The sequence below is a fragment of the Thalassophryne amazonica genome, chromosome 10, assembly GCF_902500255.1.
Source record: "Thalassophryne amazonica chromosome 10, fThaAma1.1, whole genome shotgun sequence".
In the NCBI taxonomy this organism is placed as follows: domain Eukaryota; kingdom Metazoa; phylum Chordata; class Actinopteri; order Batrachoidiformes; family Batrachoididae; genus Thalassophryne; species Thalassophryne amazonica.
In genome coordinates this window covers 81532556-81546278 of record NC_047112.1, presented here as the reverse complement: position 1 = coordinate 81546278, position 13723 = coordinate 81532556, and the positions used below count along the sequence as shown (strand labels likewise).

General features: G+C 45.3%; 1 protein-coding gene across 8 annotated transcripts in view; it reads left to right on the top strand.

Annotated features, from left to right (window-relative positions):
- mcf2l2 (MCF.2 cell line derived transforming sequence-like 2) overlaps window positions 1-13723 on the top strand; it is a 373245-nt gene that overhangs the window by 11621 nt on the left and 347901 nt on the right. The window contains exon 1 of one of the 8 annotated variants that reach the window (XM_034180348.1): window positions 6751-6934. The exons of the other annotated variants lie outside the window; for them this stretch is intronic. Coding sequence (XP_034036239.1) covers window positions 6919-6934 — 16 coding nt within the window. The 5' untranslated portion in view covers window positions 6751-6918. Of the gene's footprint in view, window positions 1-6750; window positions 6935-13723 lie in introns of those variants that run through there. 8 annotated transcript variants of the gene reach the window in all.

The window sequence follows — 13723 nt, the reverse complement described above, 5'->3', positions numbered from 1 at the left end:
GCCTGGACATGTGTTGGCTTGAGCAGGGGGACCTTGCTGCCCTGCAGGATTTTAAACCATGATGGCGTTGTGTGTTACTAATGTAATCTTTGCGACTGTGGTTCCAGCTCTCTTCAGGTCAATGACCAGGCTCTCCTGTGTAGTTCTGGGCTTTTTCAGAATCATCCTTACCCCACGAGGCAAGATCTTTGGAGCATTGGAGCCCCAGACCGAGAAAGATTGACAGTCATCTTATGTTTCGTCCATTTTCTAATAATTACGCCTACAGTTGTTGCTTTCTCACCAAGCTGCTTACCTGTTGTCCTGTAGCCCATCCCAGTCTTGTGCAGGTCTACAATTTTGTCCCTTGGGTCCTTAGACAGCTCTTTGGTGTTGGCCATGGTGGATAGGTTGGAGTGTGATTGATTGCGTGTGTGGACAGGTGTCTTTTAAACAGGTAATGAGTTCAAACAGGTGCACTTAATACAGGTAACGAGGGCAGAATAGGAGGGCTTCTTAAAGAAAAATTAACAGGTCTGTGAGAGCCAGAATTCTTGCTGGTTGGTAGGTGATCAAGTACTTATTTCATGAAATAAAATGCTAATTAATTATTTAAAAATCATACAATGTGATTTTCAGATTTTTTTTTTTTAGATTCTGTCTCTCACAGTTGAAGTGTGCCTATGATAAAAATGTCAGACCTCGCCATTCTTTGTAGGTGGGAAAACTTGTATAATCGACAGTGGATCAAATATTTATTTGCTGCACTATGCTACAATCATTCACAGTTATAGTAAGATGTGCAACATACTAAAACTCTATTATGTCTTTCAATTACATGAATTATTGCGTATTTGAAATTCTGTTGACTTGGAAAAGTTATCTTAGCTCAGGTCATCATCTATTATCACCTACTGCAGATAACCGTAATTCTGCTATATCAACCATCCATCCATTTTCTGAACCTACTTATTCCAGTCACGGGTCATCGGGGCACCGGATCCTGTCTTAGCGGTCACTGGACAAGAGACAGGGTCCAGTCTTGACAAGATGCTGGTCTATTGCAGGGTCAACACATATAAGGAGACAAACTCATTCACACCAAGGTTGGGTAGGATTACTTTGAAATGTAATCCAAAAGTAATCAGATTACAAGTAATCCAAATGTATGTACATACATACATTAATCCACATGTATTCTTTCAAAGTAATCCTACCCAACCTTGATTCACATGCTCATACCTATGGCCAGTTTAGAGGCACCAATTCACCTTACCTGCATGTCTTTGTAAGCAGGAGGATGCAGGAACACCTGAAGGAAAACCACACAAACACGGGGAGAACATGCAAAGTCCACACAGAGAGGACCAGGTGGGAAAAAAAACCTGGGACCTCACTGTGAGGCAAAGGTTCTAACCACTAAGCCACCGTGATGCACGCTATAGCAACCAGTATGATGGTTTCTCTACAGTCAACTTGGGAATGCAGCATGGGGGCGTCATCAAGGAACCAGTCGTATACAAAGTATTCACTGTATATTTTCTCACCACTAACAAAAGTGTAGTTCTGATTTACTCCCCTCTGATGGTTGCTGTGGACCAGTGGTATTATCCTGAGCACCCCCCCCCCCCCCCCAGTCCCCAAGCTTTGCTGCTATGATGTCAGAGATGCATTCTGTCTACTTCCCCTTCCTGTCTCTGTTACATGGGAGGAGTGGTTCATAAAGGATTTGTCTTTCTGTTCTTTCCACTCAACTGAGTTCAGCTGACCTGCCTGCTGAGCAGATTAACTCTTTGTCCAAAACAATACAGTAGAACAATAACACCCTGACTCTCAGGAGAACTTTCATTTCAGAACACATGTCTGATTTTCTCACAGACAGGTTTTCTCAGTGTGACAAGTTGCGAGCATACCCAGTGAGGTCACCAAGGTTGACAGTGGCAATAAGAACTGTCTGACCTAACTACAAACTCACCACATTAAAGGAAATAGTCATGACTGATAGGACCACAATACAGTGGAAGTACTGTCACCTTACAGTAAGAAGGTCTTGGGTTCAAATCCAATTGGGAGACATGCATATTCTGTCCATGGATGTGTGACTTCTGGGTAATTTTGCTTCTTCCCACATTTGACAAACACACAGCCCATTATTTTGGCTTTTAATTTAATTTATGTTATGTTGGATAGATTTGTTTATGGTTTGATTTTAAAATGGAACAATTTAATATAGAGAGGCTGTATTTTGTTTTGCACTTCCTTATGTGTGTGTGCAAGCATGCAGAGACCCACATGCATAATTGCAACCAGGTGGTCTCATGCATGTATAATCCATCCATCCATCCATCCATCCATCTTCTACCACTTAGTCCAATTAAGGGTCGCGGGGGGCTGGAGCCTATCCCAGCAGTCATAGAGCGCGATGCGGGGTACACCCAGGACAGGACGCCAGTCTGTCGCAGGGCCACAAATAGACAAACAGACACACCCACACACACACCTACGTTTTTTTTTTTTTTAAGATTCCAATCCACCTAACCGCATGTCTTTGTTGGGGAGGAAACTGGAGCACCCGGAGGAAACCCACGCAAACACGGGGAGAACATGCAAAGTCCACACAGAAAGGCCACGGGAATTGACTCACAACCTTCTCGCTGTGAGGCAGCAGTGCTAACCACTAAGCCACCGTGCTGCCCGCATGTATAATCATTAAGAATTAAATATTAACTACATTTTCTGAAATATGAACATTATTTTTAAACTTAATTTTTCCTCACATCCTAATTTGGAGACATTACGTTAGGCTGTGCATTTAAAGGGTTTCAGACACATTCCCTCAACTGTCACTGAAAAAAATGGGCATCTGCAATGTGTTGCCGTGTGAATGTTCAAAATACATAATGAGACTCCAGTCACTGTTCTCACACAATTTCTTGACTCCCCAGTGGTGAAACCAATCACAGTTGATCGATGATCTGTACAGACCAACCCTCATAGTTTGACATAAGTATGACTGTGGGATTCACTTGCAAAGTTTACGTAATAATTTTTGCTTCTTTTAAAAGGAATAAAGTTTCTTTCATTTCCAGTGCTGCTTGCCGACTATCACGGCAAGCAAACATTTCTGAGCGCTGTCTTTGTCATTCAATGGTATACAACTAATGAATGTTTTTTTTTTCATTTGTGCACTGGTAAAAATATTTCATGAGGTGAAAGATGGAATGTTCCATTCAACTCGCCTGCACCTTGTTACCATTACCATTGCACAAATGAAAAAAAAAAAATTCATTATTTGTTTTATATAACGCCTAAAATAGATCCTTGTCATTTGATATTTTATTAATTTAGAAAAAAGAGAAAAAGGATTTACATTTTGGTGTCATTCCAAATAGTCTAACACAAACTTTAAATAGCAATCCAATACAAAATTGTTCTCATTCAACTTGCACAAACAGTCAGACAGTTCAAAAACAATCCTGACGATATAGTTCATAGCTGATGCTGTGCATTGACTTCTTTGTGTACAGACTGCCGTCTGCTTTCCTCAGCATTTCTACTTCAACTGGAGATGTCCCAGCGAATACTGCAAATGCCTCCAGACAGCTTACGGCGTACTGGATTTATTTTTCTGTGTTACAAGAATGAGCACTATCAATAAGCTCATTCAAATTGTCATCTGTCACCAAAACAACCCCACCATGTTTGTTTTTAAGCTAAGTGTTGTCGCAGAGAGTGTGAGTGTATGGTGGTCATGGCGTGCAATGGTACAAAATGTATGGAACCAAAATTGCACAGTAAATGGAACCAAATTTGCACAGTAAATGGAACAAAATGGCAAATGGGAAGAATGGGCATCATCACGTTACCTACAAACCATCATTCAAATGACAAGGATCTCAATACAGTCAGTGTTGCCACAGTTACTTTGAAAAGTTACTTTATTAGTTATGTTATACAGTTATTTTATACAGTTACTTTATTTGCAGCTTTATGCAGTTACTTTATTAGCAGCTGCTGACAACTTGTAACTAATAAGGTAACTAGTAATATAACTTGGTTACTCTTAAGACTGAGTAATCAGCAAAGTAACTAATCAACAAAGTAACAGTTACATTTCTGAGTACTCAATCTTTAAAATAACCAATTTAGATTCCTAGTTACTTCATTAGTTACATTCAGCAGCCATAATTCTGAAACAGTTAATATTGTATCAGTTTTTTTTTTATTTTTATAAAACTCTTGTGTTAAAACTAGACAGTCAAGATCCAGACAGTCTTGCATGACCATCTGAGGAGGCCCTAAAGGAAAAGGAAAAGTAAAGGGAGCCATGACATGGTGATAGTAAACACGACTGCACAAAAATGAAGATGAAGAGCATATATTGCGGTTTCACACTGGAATGTTATTCGTATCGCTCCAAAAATGCATCATGGAGAGGAAAAAACACATGTATAAGTTGTACCGGTTTATAAGTCGCATTGATTTTTTTAAACATAGTGTGGCTGCTTGGTACAACAAGAAGAAAAATGAATTTAATTGCTGCATTAGTTATAACGCAAACACTGCATTAGCCAGCAAAAGCAAACGAGCTCATTAATGTTATTGTACAAGACACAAAATGCAAGTAAACTGCTTCTTGTTGCCACTGAACAGTCAGTCATAGGAATAGTAAACATACAATGCAATTTAATTTAATATTTGAAAACTTTACATATTATTTATGCATAACACAAACATCTTGCAATATGTAAACATGTTTTTCTGTGTATATGTGGCCTTGTGACATTCTGGCGTCCTGTCCAGGGTGTACCCCGCCTCATGTTCTGCAACTATTGGGATAGGCTCCAGCCCCCCTGTGACCCTTAGTAAACCTTTATACAAAATTGATGGATGCCAAACCCCTTAGATTTGTCTTGCTGGCCTGCCATTGCTCTTTGTGTTGTCTCAAACAGTCCAAACAAGTGTTGTGCTGAGGACTATGAAAGTCATAGTCCCTCTTTTTATCCCAGAGTGTGGTCTTTCAGGTTGAGAGCATGCTTTCTTAAATTTATGCATCCTTTAAGACACAGAATATCTCTGTCATTTAAATCTTCTTCGTCATGTTTTACAGCAGTTCGCATCCAGTTTAATGATGTGTTACCGTTATATTATACTAAGATTTATCATTCACAGCACCTCATTCAGTATACAGGAGCAGCTTGTCACATATGTAGACACTGCCATCAAGTGGGCAGAGATGGCAATGTAGTATTTTTTCATATATAACCTGCCTCAGCCTATAAGGTGCAGAACCTCCTAAACCAGCAAAAAACAAAACAAAAACCTTATACTGTAGTCCTGGAAACATATGGTTGGTGAAATGAGGGAAGAAATGAGAAAAAAATGCTAAAAACAAGAGCAGAGTTAAGAACTGTGCCAGGAAGGTTCAATCTGACCTCATGACCATTATCACATCAAATAATTGTAATACTGAATGTATTCACAGCACTTCACTTTTTTCCATATTTTGTTATTTTACAGCCTTATACTTAAATGGATAAAATTTGATTTTCCCCTCAAACGTCTACAGACAATACCCCATAATGACATTTTTTGTTTTTTTAGATTTTTGCAAATTTATAAAAAAAAAATAAATACATGTACATAAGGATTCACAGCCTTTGCCATGAAGCTCAAAATTGAGCTCAGGTGCATCTTGTTTCCACTGATGATCCTTGAGATGATTTTACTTCTTAAACAGAGTCTACCTGGGATACATTCAGTTGATTGGACATGATTTGGAAAGGCACACACCTGTCTACATATAAGGTCCCAGAGTTGGCAGTGCATGTCAGAGCACTAACCAAGCATGAAGTCAAAGGAATTGTCTATAGACCTCTGAGGCAGGACTGTCTTGAGGCAAAAAACCTGGGGAAGGGTACAGAAATATTCTGCTGCTTTGGTCTCAGTGAGCACAGTGGCCTCCATCATCCATAAATGGAAGAAGTTCTGATCCACCAGGACTCTTCCTAGAGCTGGCTGCACATCTAAACTGGGCGATTGGGGGAGAAGGGCTTAGTCAGGGAGGTGACCAAGAACCCCATGGTCACTCTGTCTGAGCTCCAGCATTCCTCTGTGGAAAGAGGAGAATCTTCTATATGGACAACCATCTCTGCAGCAATCTACCAATCATGCCTGTATGGTAGCGTGGCTATGAATACTTACGTACATGTGATCTCTTAGTTTTTTATTTTTAATAAATTTGCAAAATAAAACAACACTTTTTCATGTTGTCATTATCGGGTGTTGTGAGTAGAATTTTGAGGGAAAAATGAATTTCATCCATTTTGGAATAAGGCTGTAACATAAAATGTGGAAAAAGTGAAATGCTGTGAATACTTTTCAGATACACTGTACGATCGTCTCTGCTGTCTGGAGCATAAAATATAACAGAAAAAAAAAACAAAAACAAACAAAAAAAAAAACGTTAAAAACAAATCTCTCACAGATGTAAGGCGAGAGGATAGGTGGGAGTAAACAGGGAAAGGGAAGTCCCTGCTGCATGATGGGAGTATTGTTGAGATATTTGTGTAAACTCTGGTAAGAACTGATCCGCTCAGCTGGTCACAAGGCTGCCAAAGACTCAGACCCCAAGGCGGATGAAAACACACGCTCTCTCTCGCTCTCTCTCTCTCTCACACACACACACACACACACACACACACACACACACACCACACACACACACACACACACACACACACACCACAACACACACACACACACACACACACACACACACACAAAGAGGAGGTTTTGTCTAGCCATGTTGAAGGAGCACAGACGGTCCTGACATTAGATTCCAGTGGACCTGTGTCTGTGTGTATTATGCTGGAGTGTAAGTAGCCGCGTTGTTGAGCTCCTGCTTTCTGTGTGGATTGTATCGAGAAAAGCAGCAGCATGGGATCAGTGATATGTAAGTGATGGACACACTTTGTCACTTTGTCGATCTGCATTCTTCACAGTCACTTACATGCTTTAGTCCCCGTATTGTAACTAGTAGACAGTTTCACTACCGTTTGGAATATCACGTGGTTTGCTCAGTCACACTTTTATATTGCCAATCGTCGTGATTGAGCCTCAAACCATTTAGGGAGTGTTTACAAATGTTTTGATGACAATAATAGTTTGACAGTTGTAACTGATGGCCGATGAAGTAATTTGTTATACAGCATTCTATCGAGGACCTGCAGAGCCCACTGTAAGGTGGTGCAATTTATCATACCAAGAACATCACTGTATCCTCTTAACGCTTGTTTTATTTTTACTCCACAATATTGTCTTCAAAATTTGTTCAAAAGTGTTCTTGTGCTAAATGGAAAAACACCAGACACATCCTAGATTTGGATTTTGGTAAATGGAATATTGGCAGTTTTGCTTTCACATTTTGAAGTTAGAGTGTGTCGCATTCACAGGATTTACTTGTGCAGTTTGTAGGGTGTTTATTAGCAGAAATGGAATACTGTGTTCATAACCAACGATTCATTAGTGTATTGTACAATGAATTGATTTGTTTACATAAACACATAATGGCTTCTTCATATCTGTGTGGGAGCGGGTCCCCTCATGGACCCGCTCCCCTGTTGCACCTCCACATTTATACAGTAACATAAAAAGGACGTACTAAAAAAAGAAGAATCAGCAATTTGCTCCTCTTTACATTTAATTGTTGCAAGTGCATGCTAATAAATATGTGAATGTTAACTGTTGTGAACTGGAGGATCATACGTATCCCAAGAGAAGCCAGTGGAATTCCCTTCGTCTGAGAAGCAAAACACGAAAAGAAACAATATCATGGCTGATGATAGCGTCATATAGTTTGCAATATCATCACTAGATGGTACTAAATCCTACACACTGCAGTGTTAAAGATTCAAGGTTTATTACTTATGTTGACCAAATATTGCTTTTTTTTTAGTTTGGTTGATTGATTAGGATAGGGATAGGAAAATACAGCCAGGTACTGTTACAGTCTGCCATCCCTACAGGACCTGTACACCTCCAGGGCCCTGAGGTGAACAAGTAAGATTGTGGCCGATCCCTCCCACCCAGGTCACAAATGTTTTGTCACCCTCCCCTCTGGCGGAAGGCTGGGGTCCATCAGGACCAAAACCTCAAGACGCAAAAACAGCTTCTTTCCATCTGCAGATAGACTTATAAATAATGCCAGAGACCCCCACTTACCCCCTCCCCATTGGTCTTCCCTGCAATGAAAGGTATTGTACATCTGTACTCCAATCATCTGTTTTGCACAGTCCCATTCCGTTACATTTAATTAACAATGAATATAGTTTTGCGTATTTGACTCTTTTACGACTTACAGAAGTCTTTTCTTATTGTTTATGCACCAGTAACACCAGATCAAATTTCGTGTATGTGCAAACCTTAACAATGGTCAAAAAAAAAAAAAAAATTGGATTCTGATTTTAAAAAGGGAGGAGCAAACAAACAAAACAAGGATGAAAACTTGTATGGTGGCCAGTTGAATAATAATAACATGAATCAATATTCTGTTCACTAAAGTGTGTGTGTGTGTGGTGTGGGTGTGGTGTGTGTGTGTGTTTGGTGTGGTGTGTGTGTGTGTGGGTAGGTGGTAGTGGTGGGGCCACTTGGAGGTCATTAGCTGTTTTAGGGTGGGACTTCGATCACGCTATAAATTTGACGTATCAGGAGTACTCGTCATTTGGGATGTCGCTAGATACAAATTTGATGTAAAGCCTAGTATATTTTGTGCAGATTATAACAGGCAGAAGAATCTGGTTGATGTGCAGAACATATAGAGTGCACACCTTACTATAGCCATCTTCTGGCCTAATGGCTGGTGGTTCAGTTCTTGGTATGATCATGTGATATTAGTTATGTATGTCTATACTTGGACAGTGTGCTTCATCTGCATTTGTCAGTCTACTCAGCTGTAAATGGGTACTCTCGTAAACTGAGAAGTAACCTGTTGTGAATGTGCATCTCATCCAGAGGAAGTCACAAACTGTTTATTCATTGCACACAAAGTCATCTGGAGATAAGATGATGGGTCAAATAATCCTCAAAAACAAAAGGAAAAGAAGTCACTGTGATTTGTTTGAACCATTTGAAATTAAGAGACAAAATAAATTCCTGTTCCTTGTGTCTCTGCTTCATGCTGTCAGAGGAAAAAAAGCTTTATTTTCCATGAAGAAGACCAGCGAAGAAAAGAAACGTGTCCAACACTGTGGCTGTTCAGTGTTTGTGGGATTAGTTTTACTGGAGCATATCCTGTAATTGTGCTGTGATTCCAATACCAATAAGAATTAGTCACATGTTCAGTTGAGCAAAAAATTAAAATTAAAAATTCCCGAGCAAATAAGCCATTGTTGTGCAACAGGTTACTTGATCATAGTGACCCACCTTTCATTAAATAATGAAAAGTGCAAAATATCTCAAAATTGTAAGTAAATATAAATATGTAAAATACATGACCTCTGTTAACATTTCAAAAAATCATCTACATTAAAATTATTCAACAGTAATTTGTAGTAAAGTCCTGCAGTTTATATGAAAATTACGTTTTATTGAATCAATAATATTATTAATGTGTGGTCATCAAACCAATGCCTTTGTTGTGAAAGTGTAGGAACACGGACCCACAACAGGGGGCGCAATGAACGGACAATGGAGGAAGGTGAATAACAAGGTTTACTATTGTGAAACGAGCACAATGAATACAACAATCACAATTTGGGGTCGAATCCGCTGGTGTCGTGTGGGCAGGCTCGAAGGTAGGAGACGTCCGTCTCAGTCGAACCGAAACCACCCAGATCTCCTCTGCCACCGAACCCTGGAAATACTGGAACCGCCAAGTCCCGAATTCCCAGGTGGCCACTGCCTCCGCTCGTCGGATCCAGTACTGCTGGCGGGAGAGAGCAACAACACAGGCGTGGATGCGACAGCACCCAGTAACGGAGAGGGGAGAAGCCGCCTCCACCTCTAGTCACAATATGGCAGGCAGGTGAGTACTTATCCAAGCAATTTAGCTTTCAGTAATCAGCTGTCCTGAAAAGGTTTAACAAGTCTTTTAGCTAGTTAGTCAGAATATAAATGCAGAGTACGTTACCTCAGTCTAAAGGCGATATCTCGGCACTGAGGTGGAGACGCCGTCCTCCTGATATACCTCTGTGCTGAGTGGAACAGCTGTGTCTAGTGATGGGTGACAGCTGTCACCCAGGCTGCTCCCATAAGGCGGCAGCGCCCTCTGGTGCCTGGAGCCCGCACTCCAGGCAGGGCGCCCTCTGGTGGTGGTGGGCCAGCAGTACCTCCTCTTCAGCGGCCCACACAACAGGACCCCCCCCTCAACGGGCGCCTCCTGGCGCACGGCCGGGCTTGTCCGGATGGCGACGGTAGAAGTCGGCCAGGAGGGCCGGGTCCAGGATGAAGCCCTTCTTCACCCAGGAGCGCTCCTCGGGACCGTACCCCTCCCAGTCCACCAAATATTGAAAACCCCGGCCCATCCGACGGACATCAAGGAGCCGGCGTACAGTCCAAGCCGGTTCCCCGTCGATGATCCGGGCAGGAGGCGGCGCCGGACCCGGGGTGCAGAGGGGTGAGGTGTGAAGGGGCTTGATCCGGGAAACATGAAAAACTGGATGGATCCGCAGTGAGGCCGGAAGCTGGAGCCTCACTGCGGCGGGGTTGATGACCTTGAGGATCTTGTAAGGTCCGATGTACCGTTCTTGAAGTTTTGGCGAGTCTACCTGCAGAGGAATGTCCTTGGTGGACAACCAGACCTCCTGCCCAGGACGATACTTGGGGGCCGGGGCCCGCCGCCGGTCTGCATGTGTCTTCGCCCTCGTCCGGGCCTTCAACAAAGCAGAGCGGGCGGCACGCCACACCCGACGGCACTTCCGTAGGTGGGCCTGGACCGAGGGCACACCGACCTCTCCCTCAACCACTGGAAACAAGGGGGGCTGATACCCCAAGCAAAACTCAAACGGGGAGAGGCCGGTGGCTGATGACACTTGGCTGTTGTGGGCGTACTCGATCCAGGCCAGGTGGGTACTCCAGGCCGTCGGGTGCGCGGCTGTCACACAGCGAAGTGTCTGCTCCAGTTCCTGATTCGCCCGCTCTGCCTGCCCGTTGGTCTGGGGGTGGTACCCAGACGAGAGGCTGACCGTGGCCCCCAGTTCCCGGCAGAAGCTCCTCCAGACGTGCGAGGTGAACTGGGGACCGCGATCGGAGACGATGTCTGATGGTATGCCATGCAGGCGGACGACGTGGTGGACCAGGAGGTCCGCTGTCTCCTGGGCCGTTGGGAGCTTCGGGAGGGCCACGAAGTGGGCCGCCTTGGAGAAACGGTCCACTATCGTGAAGACGACGGTGTGTCCCTGGGACGGCGGGAGACCCGTGACAAAGTCCAGGCCGATGTGGGACCAGGGGCGATGAGGCACGGGCAGTGGCTGGAGCTGCCCTGAGGTCTTTCTGTGGTCGGCCTTGCCCCTGGCGCAGGTGGTACAGGCCTGGACGTAGTTCCGGACGTCGGCCTCCAGGGATGCCCACCAGAAGCGTTGCCGGACGACTGTCACGGTCCTTCGCACCCCAGGGTGACAGGAGAGTTTAGAACCGTGACAGAAGTCCAGGACTGCAGCCCTAGCCTCTGGTGGGACGTATAGTCTGTCCTTTGGTCCGTTTCCGGGGTCCGGGTCACGGGTCAGGGCCTCCCGGACGGTCTTCTCCACGTCCCAGGTGAGGGCGGCCACGATAGCGGACTCCAGGATAATGGGATCCGGGGGATCCGACGGTTCCGCTTTGACTTCGTCTTCGTGCACCCGGGACAATGCATCCGACCTTTGATTCTTGGTCCCGGGACGGTAGGTGATCCGGAAGTCAAAACGGCCAAAGAACAGTGACCAGCGGGCTTGCCTGGGGTTCAGCCGCTTGGCGGTCCTGATATACTCCAGGTTCCGATGGTCAGTGAAAACCGTGAATGGCACGGCTGTTCCCTCCAACAGATGTCTCCACTCTTCGAGGGCCTCTTTCACAGCAAGGAGTTCCCGATTGCCGACGTCATAGTTCCGTTCAGCGGGGGTCAACCTGCGGGAAAATAGGCACACGGGTGAAGGACCTTATCGGTCCTCCCGCTCTGGGAGAGCACCGCTCCTATCCCTGAGTCCGAGGCATCCACTTCAACCACTAACTGGCGGCTAGGATCGGGCTGCACCAGAACTGGTGCAGACGAGAAGCGCCGTTTCAACTCCTTGAACGCGGCTTCGCACCGATCCGACCAGGTGAAGGGGACTTTTGGGGAGGTCAGGGCTGTCAGGGGGCTAACTACCTGACTGTAGCCCTTAATAAACCTCCTGTAGAAATTAGCAAAGCCGAGGAACTGTTGCAGCTTCCTACGGCTTGTTGGTTGGGGCCAGTCTCTCACCGCCGCAACCTTGGCCGGATCAGGGGCGACGGAGTTGGAGGAGATGATGAACCCCAGGAAGGACAAAGAAGTGCGGTGGAATTCACACTTCTCGCCCTTCACAAACAGGCGGTTCTCCAACAACCGCTGCAGGACCTGACGGACATGCCGGACATGTGTCTCAGGATCCGGGGAAAAGATGAGTATATCGTCTAGATATACGAAGACGAACCGGTGCAGGAAGTCCCGCAAGACATCGTTTACCAACGCTTGGAAAGTCGCGGGAGCATTAGTGAGACCGAACGGCATGACCAGGTACTCAAAATGACCTAAGGGGGTGTTGAATGCCGTCTTCCATTCGTCTCCCTTCCGGATCCGAACCAAATGATACGCATTCCTAAGATCCAGCTTGGTGAAAATTTTGGCTCCATGCAAGGGGGTGAACACTGAATCCAACAAGGGCAACAGGTATCGGTTGCGAACCGTGATTTCGTTCAACCCCCTGTAATCTATGCATGGACGAAGCCCGCCATCTTTTTTACCCACAAAAAAGAAACCAGCACCCATCGGAGAGGTGGAATTCCGGATCAACCCGGCAGCTAATGAGTCCCGGATGTAGGTCTCCATTGATTCACGCTCCGGCCGTGAGAGGTTGTACAGCCTACTGGACGGGTACTCACAGCCTGGAACCAAATCAATGGCACAATCATAAGGACGGTGGGGAGGAAGCGTGAGAGCCAGATCCTTGCTGAACACGTCAGCGAGGTCATGGTACTCCGCCGGCACCGCCTTCAGATTGGGCGAGACTCGGACCTCCTCCTTAGCTTGGGAGCCGGGAGGAACCGAGGAACCTAGACACTCCCGATGGCAGGTTTCGCTCCACTGAACCACTACCCCGGACGGCCAATCGATCCGGGGATTGTGCTTCAACATCCAGGGAAAACCCAAAACCACACGGGAGGTGGCCTGAGTCACAAAGAACTCGATCACCTCCCGGTGGTTACCTGACACCACCAGAGTTACTGGAGGTGTCTTGTGCGTGATTGGTGGGAGTAGGGAGCCATCTAGTGCCCGAACCTGCACAGGCGAGGTAAGAGCCACCAGAGGGAGCCCTATCTCCCTAGCCCATCTGCTGTCTAGCAGATTCCCCTCAGAGCCCGTGTCCACCAGTGCTGGGGCCTTCAGGGTTGAATCCTCAAACAGGATCGTGACTGGGAGTCGTGTAGCAATGTGGGTGTGTCCCACGTGAATGTTCTGGCCCACCCCTGGCCCAGTCTCTAGGGGCGGGCGTTGGAGTTTAACCGCTCGGGGCAGTCGTTTGCGAGA